Below are 13,420 nucleotides of genomic sequence, written 5' to 3'. Positions count from 1 at the left end.
TTGTGCGGGGACCCGGTTCAGCCCAGTTATATTGCTGCCTTAACGTAGCTGTCTGCATTTGCTTCAAAAGAGCAAGCTCCCCATTCAGCTCAGAGCTTGGAGGGAGCAGCAAGGCTCTCCTCATTGTGTAGGAGAATGACACCAAGGGAAAGGAATTTCGCTGTTCTCGGAGAGCAGCGCTGCAGGAGCATTACAGGGGCAGCTTTATAGCTCTGCCGTCACTGCCTACAATGCTGAGAGCCCTGTCTGTCGGCTCAACAAAGGTCCTATTGTGAGCAGCTGGCCCAGGAATCTCTTCAGTCACCGTGACTCCATCACAGAAAATTTGGCCTACCAGAAAATATTGAGCACAAAGTGCGAAACGAGATGCCTGCGTCAGAATGAGTGATCGAGGGGAAGCACCGGCCAAGCTGACACAGCAGCTCTTTTTCTATGGTATTGTTATACACACCCCATGTGTCATCTGATTGAGTGCTTTACTGCCTGTTGGTTTCATAAGAAGTGCAGTACAAAAACCAGAACCTAAAGTTTACGGTGAGGTCAGGGCATGAAAACCGGGCCCATCCAAGTTGTACGAAGCAGCGGGGATCTCATTCCTGTCAAATTTCTACTTACAGCCACCCACTCGCCTAGCTAGTGAAGACCTTGCTGCTTACAGATTTTTTCAGGAGTGTGATGAATGCCCCCATTTCCTTTTTCTTGATCATTATTAACATCCTAATGGCAGGATTTCCATTATGAAGGCAGCACAACTCGTGTTGTCTCAGGCCGTGACCCCATTTCTTGTAGGAAGTGCCTCATTTGTCTGTACCACAACTCCAGTTCCTATCACAGATTCTGAGAATCCGTGTTTTAAGGCAGTACAATCCTGCTAGGTTCGTTTCACTGTCATTACAAACAATCTGCATGTTTTAGCATCTGTGTAACAGGTTATGCCAGGCTACTGTTTCATAAGCTGTGTGCAGCAGCAGCAGTGGCAAACAGTGGCAGGCAAGTACTAAAAGCCTGGCAGTTCGATAGTCTGGCTGAGGTTCAAGAAGCAATTCCTTCTGACGCTGGCCTTTGTGGTGTGCCTTTCTGTAATGCCTCTGCTGGATCCTGACCCTGCCTGTTTTAACATGAAACAAGTAGAAACATGCAGGCGCTGTTTGCAGCCCCGCATCGTGCTCGTTGGAGCAGATTGAATTCTCACCAACTTCGAGTATTTGGGAAATTTCGTGGGGATATAAGAATGCACAGCACAAAATGATGTGCAATTTGTGCATTGCACATCTTTATTTTCATTCTATACTACTTGTGTTTTGTCATCTACAAAATAATTTAGATGTAAGGCAGTGTACCTCTGTAAATGTAGATTATTTTATTCAATTGCTGACTGTAGGAAATATTCCGAAGCATTTTGAAATCAAGTAGTAAGTGAAATCACCAATACATGGCCTCCATTTGCTTGCAATCTCATTGCTATCTGTAGTTTGCCTTTCTTTCAGAAGGAACCCTGAACTGGTTGTACTGGCATTTCAGCATTTTCCTCAGCTGCAGGTGACAGTGCCAGCAGGATGCTGCTAAGACACCATGTCTTTACCTCTGCTGTCTTAACTCTGCTAAAGTAGCTCTGTGTTATTTGGTGGTTTGGATTCAGTGAAGTCTGCATACATTCAAAGATGAGAAGACAAAAATACGGCAGAGTAGGAGTCTGCAAAATTAATTTGAATATTTTTTATACAAATGAACTTCCTAAACTGTAAGAGTGAGAGGAAATATGTGGTTTGTCCAATATCTTCTTCCCAAAGGAAGCAAAGAATTGAAGATACTGTGTGAGATGTGATGGCTTTCTACATAATTTTGTGTAAAATTTTCTCCAAGTAATTCTAAAGAAAAAAAAAAAAAGCAGGGGGTCGAATAGCTAGGTTCTTATCTGGAGTTAATTTTAATTGAGACGGCTTTGCTTTTTTGAAAGAAAAAATGGCACTTTCATTATTTCTTCAATGTTTTCTTGAAAGCTTTATTTCTTTTGAAATGGACAGTTTTATGTCCATTGGGGTAACACAATAAATGCCTTGAAACAGAGGCAAAACTAGATCATATAAGCTCTTAATTTTTTAAGCAAAAGCTGGTAAACTTCCACAAATCATGAGTATAACCCAGTTCTGCTGCTGTCAAGGTTAAAATTCCTATTTGTGCAAGTTAAAAACATGCTTCAGAGCTAACTGGTTTTCTGCTTATTGTGCTCTATCGCTTGTATGAAGAAGAAACATGGATCGTGATTGCCTGCCACTTATTATGATTCTTCAGTTTCTGACAGCTGAAAAGCGTTTTTTTTCCACCAAAACGATCCAAGTTATTTGTTTAATTTGACTATTCTCATTGTGAACCTCCAAAGCTCATGGTATGGTGATTTCTTTTTTTTTTACTGCTTTATTCTTTCAGCATTACACGCTGCTGCACTTTCTGGCCATGTCAGCACAGTGAAGTTGCTGTTGGAACACAACGCACAGGTGGATGCTTTGGATGTCATGAAACACACTCCACTTTTCCGAGCCTGTGAGATGGGACACAAAGAGGTGATACAAACGCTCATTAAAGGTCAGCTGTTAAAAAATATACAAACCTGTTCAGAATTCTGATGTTCCTTTATGAGTTGATCTAATCTAAATCTATCTAATCTGTTTCCTTATGAGTTAAATCTAAACTTTAAAAACTGGGACAGTTTTTTTTTTTTTTTTTTTTGTTTAAGCCTGTTCAAGTACATTCTAGTCTCTCAACCACGTCTTCCCCGACAAGTCATTGTTTTGGTGTTTTTTTCTTTTTCTTTTTTCTTTCAATAAATAAGACCCCATAAAGTTTTCTCTATGTCAGACATCACTTTTAGTTGTCTTTGGAAACTTTTTGACTATTTAAATGAATGCTTATTTTTAATTAAGGTAGTTATCAAAAATCCTAAATCATTAATATTTTCCCATAATTGGATTTTAGAAACAGTAATTTAATTGTAAACGGAAATGAGACTTAACAGTGCATACAGCTTTAGATAATTGAAAAAGCTCTGTTGAACTGTACAAAATATGTTGAAAGAACAGTAGTATCTTAGATGCAAAATTCTTTCATTTTAACCTCACAGAAGAGTTTGATATAGGCTGGAAGCAGTCTCCGTCCTACTGGAGATAGTATCCTGTTTATAGTCAGGTGAAGTATGTAGACTCATGAATTACAAGTTTTCTGTCAAACAACCTTTCTTACTGAAAAGTTTGGTTTCCTTTGTTAACTGCTGCACTTATTTTAACTTCCTGTTAAGCTCTTCCTCCAACTCCCTATGACATATAACTTTTGATGCAAGAAGCTTGGTTATCAGTATCCAAGTTATGATTAATTAAAAATTTTATGATATAGACAGTAATTGTTGATGGTTAGTTTGAGTTTATGTAATTGTGGAGTTTTATTTTTGTAATGACTTTTTGCATCTTACAAGAACACAGAGAAATTAATTATCTGCATAAAATTATCTTAGCATGCTTGAATTAAAAAAAAAAAAACTTTTTAAAAAGTCATTCTTACACTGTGAATATTTTATCTTTTTATTCTATATTGTATGCTTTAGAGATTTAAAAAGAGGTTATATCTGATGTTTAGTTATCAGAAGTGATTTTGTCACCAAGAAAACTAAGTTTTATTGCAATTAATAGGCCTGGAACAAAAAACAGCTAGATTTTTCAAGGCCATTTGACAAACCTAAAGTTTCTAAAGCATCTGAGAGGATCTCAGAAGCTTATAAAGTTGTTAGATGTGTGACCCTCATTGAAATTATTTAATTGCCAATTCATTTTGGTTTAGGTTTTGAAATTTAGATAATAATGTTGATTCTGTTGGTTCAGAATTATTTCCTTGAATTGCCAGTGTACCAGAAAGTTGGTTTTGAACATAAACTTAGTCTTTGTTGTCTCTTCATTCAAAATTATTTTCTTATTATGTTCAAAAATTGGTATGTTGTTACAGGAGGAGCAAGAGTAGATTTGGTTGACCAAGACGGCCATTCACCCCTTCACTGGGCAGCCCTGGGAGGAAATGCTGATGTGTGCCAAATCTTGATAGAAAATAAAATCAACCCAAATGTGCAGGATTATGCAGGTAGAACACCTCTGCAGTGTGCTGCGTATGGAGGTTACATTAACTGCATGGTAGTGTTACTGGAGAATAACGCAGATCCAAATATTCAGGATAAAGAGGTATGTTGTCGTTCACTGGTTTATTTCATTAACTTAAGAATAACCATACATCTAAAGGTCATTCTCTTCTCTGGAACACAGAAGCATGTTTGCTGCTGTTTATCCTGAAATGAAATGCATTCTGACATAATTTTCCCATAGCTTCACTTCTAAAGTCTTGAATGAAATATAATAGTTCAATATGCAGCATGAATTGAAGGCATGCTTTTCCTCATCAAAATGTGATCTTTATGACAAGTCTTTTTAAGCATCTTATTTCTTCACTTTTAATGTTCCTTGTTGACAGGTGATATAAGAATGTGATTTTGTAGTGTGTTTCTTCAGCATGTATTAGTGAGGTAGAGCAAGTAAGATATTGCAAGTGAGATTATAGATCTTCTTCAATTATTTATGTGTGTACCTCTTGCAGGTGAGAATAATAAATAAATAAATAAGGGAATCAATGGTTTGTTTATATGTTCTTGTGCCATTGTTCAAGCAGTAAGTGGAATTAGGAGCCAGAATAATTGTGCAACATATAACAGATTTCTTTGTTATTTGACATTATTTCTCTGAAGTCAGTAGAACTTCATCAATCAAAAGAATTTCACCCAATTTATTAAAGTTTTCTCTAGCTATTCATTATAGGGCATGGATAATTCCAGGTAATGGAAAATTGTTTTTTATTATGACTTTTCCAGAGTATTCTGAGAACATTTTCCAAACCTGCTACCAGTTCATATGGCATCAGCTCGAATGCAGGTGCCCACATCAGCTCCTGGCCTCTTTTTCACAGAGACACTACAGCATGCTCTACAGCACTTGGGGTTTAGGGACCAGCTTGTTAACACTGTGCTCAATATTTTTTATGTTTTTTTCACGATACCCAGTCTTCTAGCTATTTCCTAAACTTAGAGTTCAAAAAAGCAAGATGCAGACACAGGAGGTGTGCCCTAGAAGTGAAGTGGAATACCTACATGTATGTTTTGTTGATATTAAGACCTCAAGGTATTCATACTGTGAATCTCTGATCCCAGTTCTGAGAGTATCACCATATAATGGTGATAGTGGTTGTACAGAGTGCAGCCAGCATACTGTACAGTGAGTGTATTGTGAGTTGGACTTCTGCTTCATGTGAGAGAAGTCACAACTGGAGTCTTTCTTTCTGTGTTTGCCCTGAACTTCATCAGATTTTGATTTTTTGTAGTAATTCTCTCAGTCTTGTCAGAGTATTTTGGACCAGCCTAGAAAACAGTCTGAGTTACAAAGGTTGCTGAGAGCTGCTTCAGACCAGGGCAGCATAGCTGCAAAGAAATCACCCACAGGGCCAGTCTCCAAATGCTAATTTTCAGCTACTTTATGTAAAAAAAAAAAGCACTAGTTTAGCAATCTGGTTTAAAAAGAAGAAAAAAAAAAATAGGTGATTTCATTTTTAAATGATGTACTCTTTTATTTTAACAAGTGAGTTTATTTAGAAGAATTGCTAGTCCTTCATGTCCAGAAAAGGATTGAATTACAGTACGATTTGTAATTTCTATTGTAGTGTGATAGAGTTTGGGAATAATTTTTTTTTCCTGTTGTCTATAGGGAAGAACTGCTTTACACTGGCTCTGTAATAATGGCTACCTTGATGCTATAAAGTTACTGCTTGGTTTTGATGCTTTCCCTAATCATATGGAGAACAGCGAGGAAAGGTATTACTTGTCTGAATGTGTTATTTTCTAATTTAGCATAAATGCTACTTATTGATTTAAATGTTTAATGTTCAGATATTTTCACAGAATCATGATTTTCCTTGCATGTAAAGGAGTGCCATAATTTTAAGCTTCAATTTCAAATGTGAAAAATCTCTTCTTTAAGTAAGACATTGCAAGTGTAAACTTCAACTGTTTATACTTTTGAACCTTGAGCTCATGGATTTCTTCATTCTAGTCTCATTTCGAATATTAAGGATGTTTTTCATTTATATGAAGTTGACAACAGATCTGAAAAAATGAAAAGGCATTTCTGCTGCTGTTGGCATAGACTGGAATTTTTCTTTTCTATTTGATAGGATTACACAATGAAGAAAGAAAATGGGAGAAATGTAATGTTACGTTTTAAAATGGTGATTACAAATTACTTGGTGATTGACTGTATTCTAAAGGCCTGCTTTTAAAAAAAATCTTCCTATATTCATAAAGAGAGAGTACATTTGCACCTCTTTTCTTTGTCTTTCATTGACACGTAAATAATGGATTTTTTTTTAAAGTGATTTGGGTTGTGGAGTTCAAATTAGTCACCTGACCATGAAGATAATTAGTGTTAACAGAAATGTATAATGCTTTTTTAGAGGAGATGACCTCATCATAATCATAAATAAAATTACGATCAGCATGTCATATACATTTGAATATTTCAACATATTAAATAATTTAATTACTTTTAAGCCCCGTATTTTAGTGCTAGGCTTGAAACTTCCTTGCTTACCCCAGTTTTTCATTGCTTTCTTTCCCCCATCATTTTTCCTTTGTTCTCTACTCTAACCACTCGGATCTCTTTTCCTATTCTATGTATTCTCATTTTTTAGTGAGGAACACAAATGAAAGCATTAAGTAGTTCCTAATGAAGTAGTGCCAATACTCTCTCTAGTAATTTTTGATGGAAAATTAAATAAACAGCTGTAGTTAAATTACTCTTAATAAGTACGATTAAAAGCCAATATTTTGCTAGAAAGGAGCCTGTTCTTTTCCTTACATTGCTGGAATGTATTAATGATACTCAACTATCAGAAAAAGACCTTAGCTGTGGTGTTTCCGTAGTCATTCAGTTAGTATCTAGTTTTGTTTCTCTTCTGGGATTCGTATATGTTCTTATGTATGAACCTAGATTACTCAAAATATAACTAGCAGCATTCCAGATGGCAGCTCTTAAGCACTAGTCCATGTGCCGAACAAAGCATATCCCCAATATTTCAAGATGAATCAGTCTTTATTTTTCCAAAACATGTATTTTATATATAGAAATTGCACAATTGCCTCTTAGTAGACATCTACAAAACCTTGTTTTATTAAACAAGTTGTAAAACAGCAGAAATTTGGATAGTGGAAAAGAAAGTCAAGTGTTGTAAGAGAGAGTAAAAATGATGAGTAAAATATGATTCATCTAATTGGATGAAATTGCTTTTTCATTGAGTAACAGTTTCAAAAAATAGTAATTTTTTTCCAATACACCTACAGAAGGAAGCCTCTCTGGATGTTCTTAGAGTTCAGTATGAGATGCTAGTTCAAGATTCAAACCTAGCAGTTAAAACTAAATCAGCTTGTGAAAAGATGGAGCTGAGATTTCATCGAAGGTTTTAAGTTGGCCACTTGCTTGTATGTGTGCGATCAAGTGCTAGTCTGAAGGACTGACACAACTCATTAATGGGTGGTTGTGAGAAGTGTCCATGAGCAGCCTTGAACGGGTAGTGTCCAGTTATACAACCCCCTCTGCAGATTTGATTGAGTGCTTTTTACTTTCTAAGGTAGTTCTAATGGAGTCAGAGAATCTGTGTGTAGGAATATGGGTCTGCGTGAATGGGATCCATAATATTGCCTTGGCACATACATGTTAGCAGCACACTTCAATATCTTTTGTACCTGTAAAGTCAAATATTCAAAACTAGCTATGCTTTAAAAACGTGTTTTTCTGAAATGAAGCCCTTTCTGAAGTACCCCTTCCTGGCTTATCAAAAAATCTGTCTTTCTTTAAATGCTATCAACACACCTTGACATACAGATTTTCGTGTTATGTCATTGTCTTTATTCCTGCAGACACTTCAGTTCAGATACTGTTAATCCTTCCATCAAATCATTGCTGGGTGGCAAGTCTAATTGTGCTCTCTCTGTCTGTTTTTCTTGGCTTACCAGTATTGTGTCCTAGCAAGTTACCATCAAGAAGAGCCCTAATTTTCACAATTATATGCATTGACACTTACTGCTTGAAGATCTTGGTTTATATGGCCTTGGTTATGGTTTGTGACTGATTATTTTCAGTCACTAAATGTCTTTGCCTAATGTTTCAGTGTTGGTGAGGGAGGCAGGCATATTTTGCTTCCCTATCGACAGTAGAAATTGGAGGAATTTTTTTTTCAAAAGTGCTGAGGCAACTTTGACGCTATTAAAAAGCAAAGAGATTTAATACTTTTATCACCCGCATCAATTTGAACGCGGACTTAAGACTTTCCAGAGCTTCTTTAAAAAAAAAAATATTACTCGTTAATGCAGGTTTAATACTCTTGCTGGCCAGCTCTGCTGTCCTCAGTCATTGTTACAGGAGCGAAGCCAGATTCAACAGTACATCTTCAGAACTTAAATGCATATGTAAATAACACAAAATATAATTTAACTTTTTACTTAGACGATCTTTCTGTATGTGAACCTTAATAACTTCTTTGAGATTGTTTTCTTAAAGCAGTTACTCCTGTGGCTAGGACTTTGGAGGATTTGAGTCTGGCACCTAATAATGTCTACCTCCTGCCAAGTTAGGAAACTAAAATAAGCCTTAAACATAATCAAGGTATGCACAATGAGCAAGACAGGAAAATAGTATTTAAAAGAAGAACAATGGCCTACTGAAAGCACTACTTAATCAGCCTTCATACTAGAAGTTGCCTTATTCAGGATGAATCTCATAACATGAACGCACATTACATTAGGAATCTAGTTCAGTGATGATTGCTGCGTTCTTTTTTTCAGGTACACTCCACTTGATTATGCCTTGCTTGGGGAACACCATGAAGTGATTCAGTTCATGTTGGAACACGGAGCTCTGTCTATAGCTGCTATACAGGACATTGCGGCTTTCAAAATTCAGGCTGTCTATAAAGGATATAAAGTTAGAAAGGCTTTTCAAGAGAGGAAGAATCTCCTAATGAAACACGAACAGCTGAGAAAAGATGCTGCTGCCAAGTAAGTCTGAGACTTGAAATATCCTCTAGCAAATAGGCATTTACTGTAAGTTTATGTATATTAGTGTATGACTTTATCCATTACTCATTATCACTTACTGTTCCTCTTACTAAAATTCATGAAACTTGCAAGCACATAATGGAATTTTTTCCATAATACTATGATGAAAACTGTTTTTCAGGCAATCCCAAATTAAATAAGAATCTTTATATAATGTTCATGAACAAGGCAAAATACCAAACGCCAGGAAACAAGCATATTAGAATCATTATATTTAGCTAATATTCTGTGGGATGATAAAAAAAGTTTTGGAAAACATTTATCACTCTAAAGTAGTGAAAATAATTATTGACCTAACAAATCTTTGATACCATGTTTTGAAAAGCAATTCATAAGTAGATGCAAATGAATGAGATGTACTTGGAGAAACCCAGTTAAATAAGGCTAACTAACTGTTTCATAGGGGAGGCTGTGCTTTTCTAGCAAACTGAACTCCTTCCGGATTTTAGTTCTAACTTCTGTCTTGGCAGTATCATGCACTGCAGTTAGATTTTCTGCACTTGACAGTTACCATAAAAACATGAGATTAGATTATAGATAATTAAAATATGCAGTTTGAATAGTTACTTGTAGGATGTGTAGATTCTGAATGAGTTTCTGCTCTTTTCAATTGAAACAATGGTAGCAAAGTGATGAAATTCTAAAATACAAAATTACAAAAATGATCATCAGAATGCTTTAGTTGGTTGATCTGTACCCTTAAGGTCCACAACATGAATAAGAACAAATTAGCACTTGGTTTCTCTTCGAGATCTGATTCTGGAATGAAAACATAACAGTCTGAAAATATTTTTATATGGTTTTGCATTTTTTTTCTGTAAAGAAAAATGGGAATGAAGAGACAACATAATCATTGAACATGGAGAGTTTTTTCTTGCATCTATATATCATAGACAAATGAGCTGCAGTCTGCTGTATTTCCAATTAATTAGTTAGCTCTGCATAACTGGCCAGCCTGACCTTCACTGGGTTTGAACGCTGCTACCATATTGGTTAATACTTGTTACTGGCCATTAAGAATCAAAGCTAGAAACACCAGGTAACTAATCTCTTGCTCACATCTTTGGATCCTAAAGTTGTAACTTGCAGCCCTCCTACTACCGCGTTTTCTGAAGTTGGTGTAAGTCAGACTCATACATGGAGAAGCTGCCTTTGAAAATATTCTGAGTATCTTATACATTTCTTTTTAATTTGGAGAACTCGCTTCTTGCTGTGTGATCACAAGTGACTACCAATTTGAGGTATTTATATTCTTTGTGATGACAGTCATTTTTAGACGAATCTGTGATACCCCATCCGGAAGATTTAACAAAAAGGGATTGCTTCATGGAAATTTGGGTGTGTTTTTCTCATTGTTTTCCTTTGTGAGTTTCTAAAGTACTTTCTGAAACTGACTAAGTTGCTGTTGATTTGTTTGAAAACAATAGAGACAAAGTCTGTGTACCAAAAACCATAAAAACAGAATTAAAATATAATTGGAGTATACAAGCAAATCAAGTTGACACATAACAAATTTAATTTAATTGCAATTTTATGATCTGTAATAAACTGGAGGGGACATTATGTTGTCATCATACTGAATGTCCATCTGTGCATTGCACAGTTCAGCTTGGCCAGGGTGTTGCTACATACAAACAACTAATATCCCTACTGATGTTTAAAAATCTGCTCTCCAGATAAGAGTAGACATGTGCAAATCCAGAATAAGTGTGAACTAGATTGGAAAAGAAACAAAACTAAAAACAACAACAAAAAAAGCCTACTTTGGTGCATGAATTTAAAACTCATTTTGTAATATGTTCTGTTAGTGAGTCACATTTAATAAATCAGCCCTAAATCTGCATATTATTAATTAGCCTGTTCATTAAGCAGAGGAGCTATGACAGAGATAAGAGGTGGAAGCAGTGACAGACTATATGGAGAAGCCTAAAAACATTACCTGGGCATGTAGGGACGGTGTCAGGAAAGGCAAAATTCAAATGGAGTTGAGATTGGGAAGGGATATCCCAACCAGTGAGCTGAGCTTCTGCCTCTACACTGATAATAAGAGGCTGAGCAAAGAAAATGTGGGCCTGGTGTGAACGGTATGGGTGATTTAATGAGAGCAGACACAGGTGAGTTGGAGGTACTCAGAAGGGTCACAGAGATCTGGAAAGGTCCCCACTGTCTGGAAGAAAGCAAATGTTGCACCCAGCTTCAAAAAGGGCCAGAAGAACAATCTGGAGATCTACAGACTGGTTGGCCTCACTTCAGCCCCTGGGAAACTCATAATAGACGTAAGCTGAAATGAGAAATAAGGAGAAATCTTTTCACCATGAGGACAGTCAAGCACTGGACCAGGTTGCCCAAAGAGTTCTCCATCCTTAAAGATTTTCAAGACCTTGCAGTATAAATCCCTGAATAACCTCCTGACCTCATAGATGATCCTTCTTTGAGCAGAATGTTGGCCTTGATGTCTTCTGGAGATCCCTTCCAGCATGTATTCCATATTGTGTGGTCAACCTCTCAGGGAAGAAGCACTGCATTAGGACAGTAACTCAGAAAAGGAAGGACACATTTAAAAAATAGTCTGTAGCTCTACATAGAGGTAAAATGTTGGACTTCTACATTTTTTCAGGAAGAAGCCTTTCTTTTAGAAAACCTGATCTTTAGGGAGATCATGTAAAGTATTTAAAACATGTTCAGAGAAAAACAATAACCAGCATGTTGGGATTTGAAAGGGCTTCAGAGCTCATTCATCACTCTTTCACCTTCCTTTTGAATTTCTCAGAATAAGTTCCTGAAACCATACTTCTCTGTTTTTACGAAGTCTTCTGAATTTGATTCTGACCAGTTGAGGGAAACTGCCTGAGAAGGTGAATATGAAGGGGAACATGGATGAAAGTGAATAAGGGGTAAATAAGTCATGATATTTAGGAAGAGAAGAACAGCAAGAAAATAAAACAGTTCAATGAAATGGCCTTCAATAGATTTAGAAGACTGTTGCTCGGGGCAAGAGAGTGCAAGGAGATTATGAGATCCTCCAAAACACTGGTAGTAAGGCCTGCATGCTGAGTGAAGAGAGGAAGTATAGCAAGAGTGAAAATAATGAGCTTTTCAGCAACCTGAAAAGGGAAAGCACATAGTGGAAAGTTTGTGCCATCGCTAAAAATATGAGGGCAGAAATAATATACATTGATAAAATTAGAAAAGCTGAGGTACAAAATAAGAACAACTAACAGGGGATGTGAGATATCACAAGAATTATTATAAACACATACATTTTAAAAGGATAAGAGTTGGTCCATAAGTGATGGTAAGAAGACTGAAATGCTCTTTTTGTTTGTTTGTTTGCTTTTTTGTTGTATTCTTCATTAAACGTCCAATGATGTTCAATAGCAAATGGAATTCACACTAGCAACAAAAGGTAGGAATGCAGGATAAAATACTGAAAGAGAAATTTAGAGACTAATTGGATGAGGAAGATGCTTTCAGATCAGCTTGGCTTGATGAAATTCATCCTGGGATATACAGAAAACTCGCTGATAAAATCATAAAAGGGTTACCTTTAAAGACTTAAGGAGGCCTGGTGGGACTACAGTATTTGTGAAATGAGCAGAAATCCACCCTGGATCTCATACAGTAGTGTGTCCACGTAAAAAGTAAAGTGTTGAATTCGCAAATGGTAGCAAGATGGAGAAGACTGTAAGCATGCAGAAGTCTAATTTAGAAATCAGAACGGTGTTAATACATCTGAGAAATGACTGAATCAAAAATAGGAGGTCGGGTGTGCACAAATGCACACCTCTCCACATCTTGTATGGCCAATCAACACAGGAATGCTTGGCAGTAATTAACTGGGTTTTTAACATTTTTGTTAAGGACTATCTGTTGAAAGGTCATAGTCGATCAGAAGCCGAACATGTCATGAATCAACAGTGCCATGGTTTTAAAAGCAGCCATGCAGGATTGTATTAGCAGGAGATAGCTACTTACACAACGTGAAATATAACTCCTCTTGGTCCAGATAAAGCCTCAGCAGTAGTAGGAGCACAGCTGGAGATCTGTTTTCAGGTATGATTTTTAAAGTAACTTCTTCTGCAAGGATAACTCTGTAAATACTCTCCAGGCACATGGCCGTGTTCTAAACTTAAAATGATCTCCACAGAGCTGATAGAGGAGAAAAAAAAAAAAAAAAAGAAAAAAAAAAAACACTAAATGTTTTTAACAGAACAGAAGAGGTTGACTTCA

At 36.5% G+C, this 13,420-nt stretch overlaps 1 protein-coding gene across 1 annotated transcript in view; it reads left to right on the top strand.

Annotated features, from left to right (window-relative positions):
• The window catches only part of INVS (inversin), an 88,306-nt gene that overhangs the window by 61,702 nt on the left and 13,184 nt on the right, over positions 1 to 13,420 (top strand). Inside the window, exons 9-12 of the mRNA XM_084282113.1 lie at positions 2,428 to 2,583; positions 3,991 to 4,220; positions 5,787 to 5,893; positions 8,918 to 9,130. Of these exons, the coding sequence (XP_084138239.1) occupies positions 2,428 to 2,583; positions 3,991 to 4,220; positions 5,787 to 5,893; positions 8,918 to 9,130 (706 nt within the window). The remainder of the gene's footprint in view (positions 1 to 2,427; positions 2,584 to 3,990; positions 4,221 to 5,786; positions 5,894 to 8,917; positions 9,131 to 13,420) is intronic.

This window comes from Netta rufina (assembly GCF_964035555.1).
Source record: "Netta rufina genome assembly, chromosome: 2".
Taxonomy (NCBI): domain Eukaryota; kingdom Metazoa; phylum Chordata; class Aves; order Anseriformes; family Anatidae; genus Netta; species Netta rufina.
This window is presented reverse-complemented; position numbering and strand designations above follow the sequence as displayed.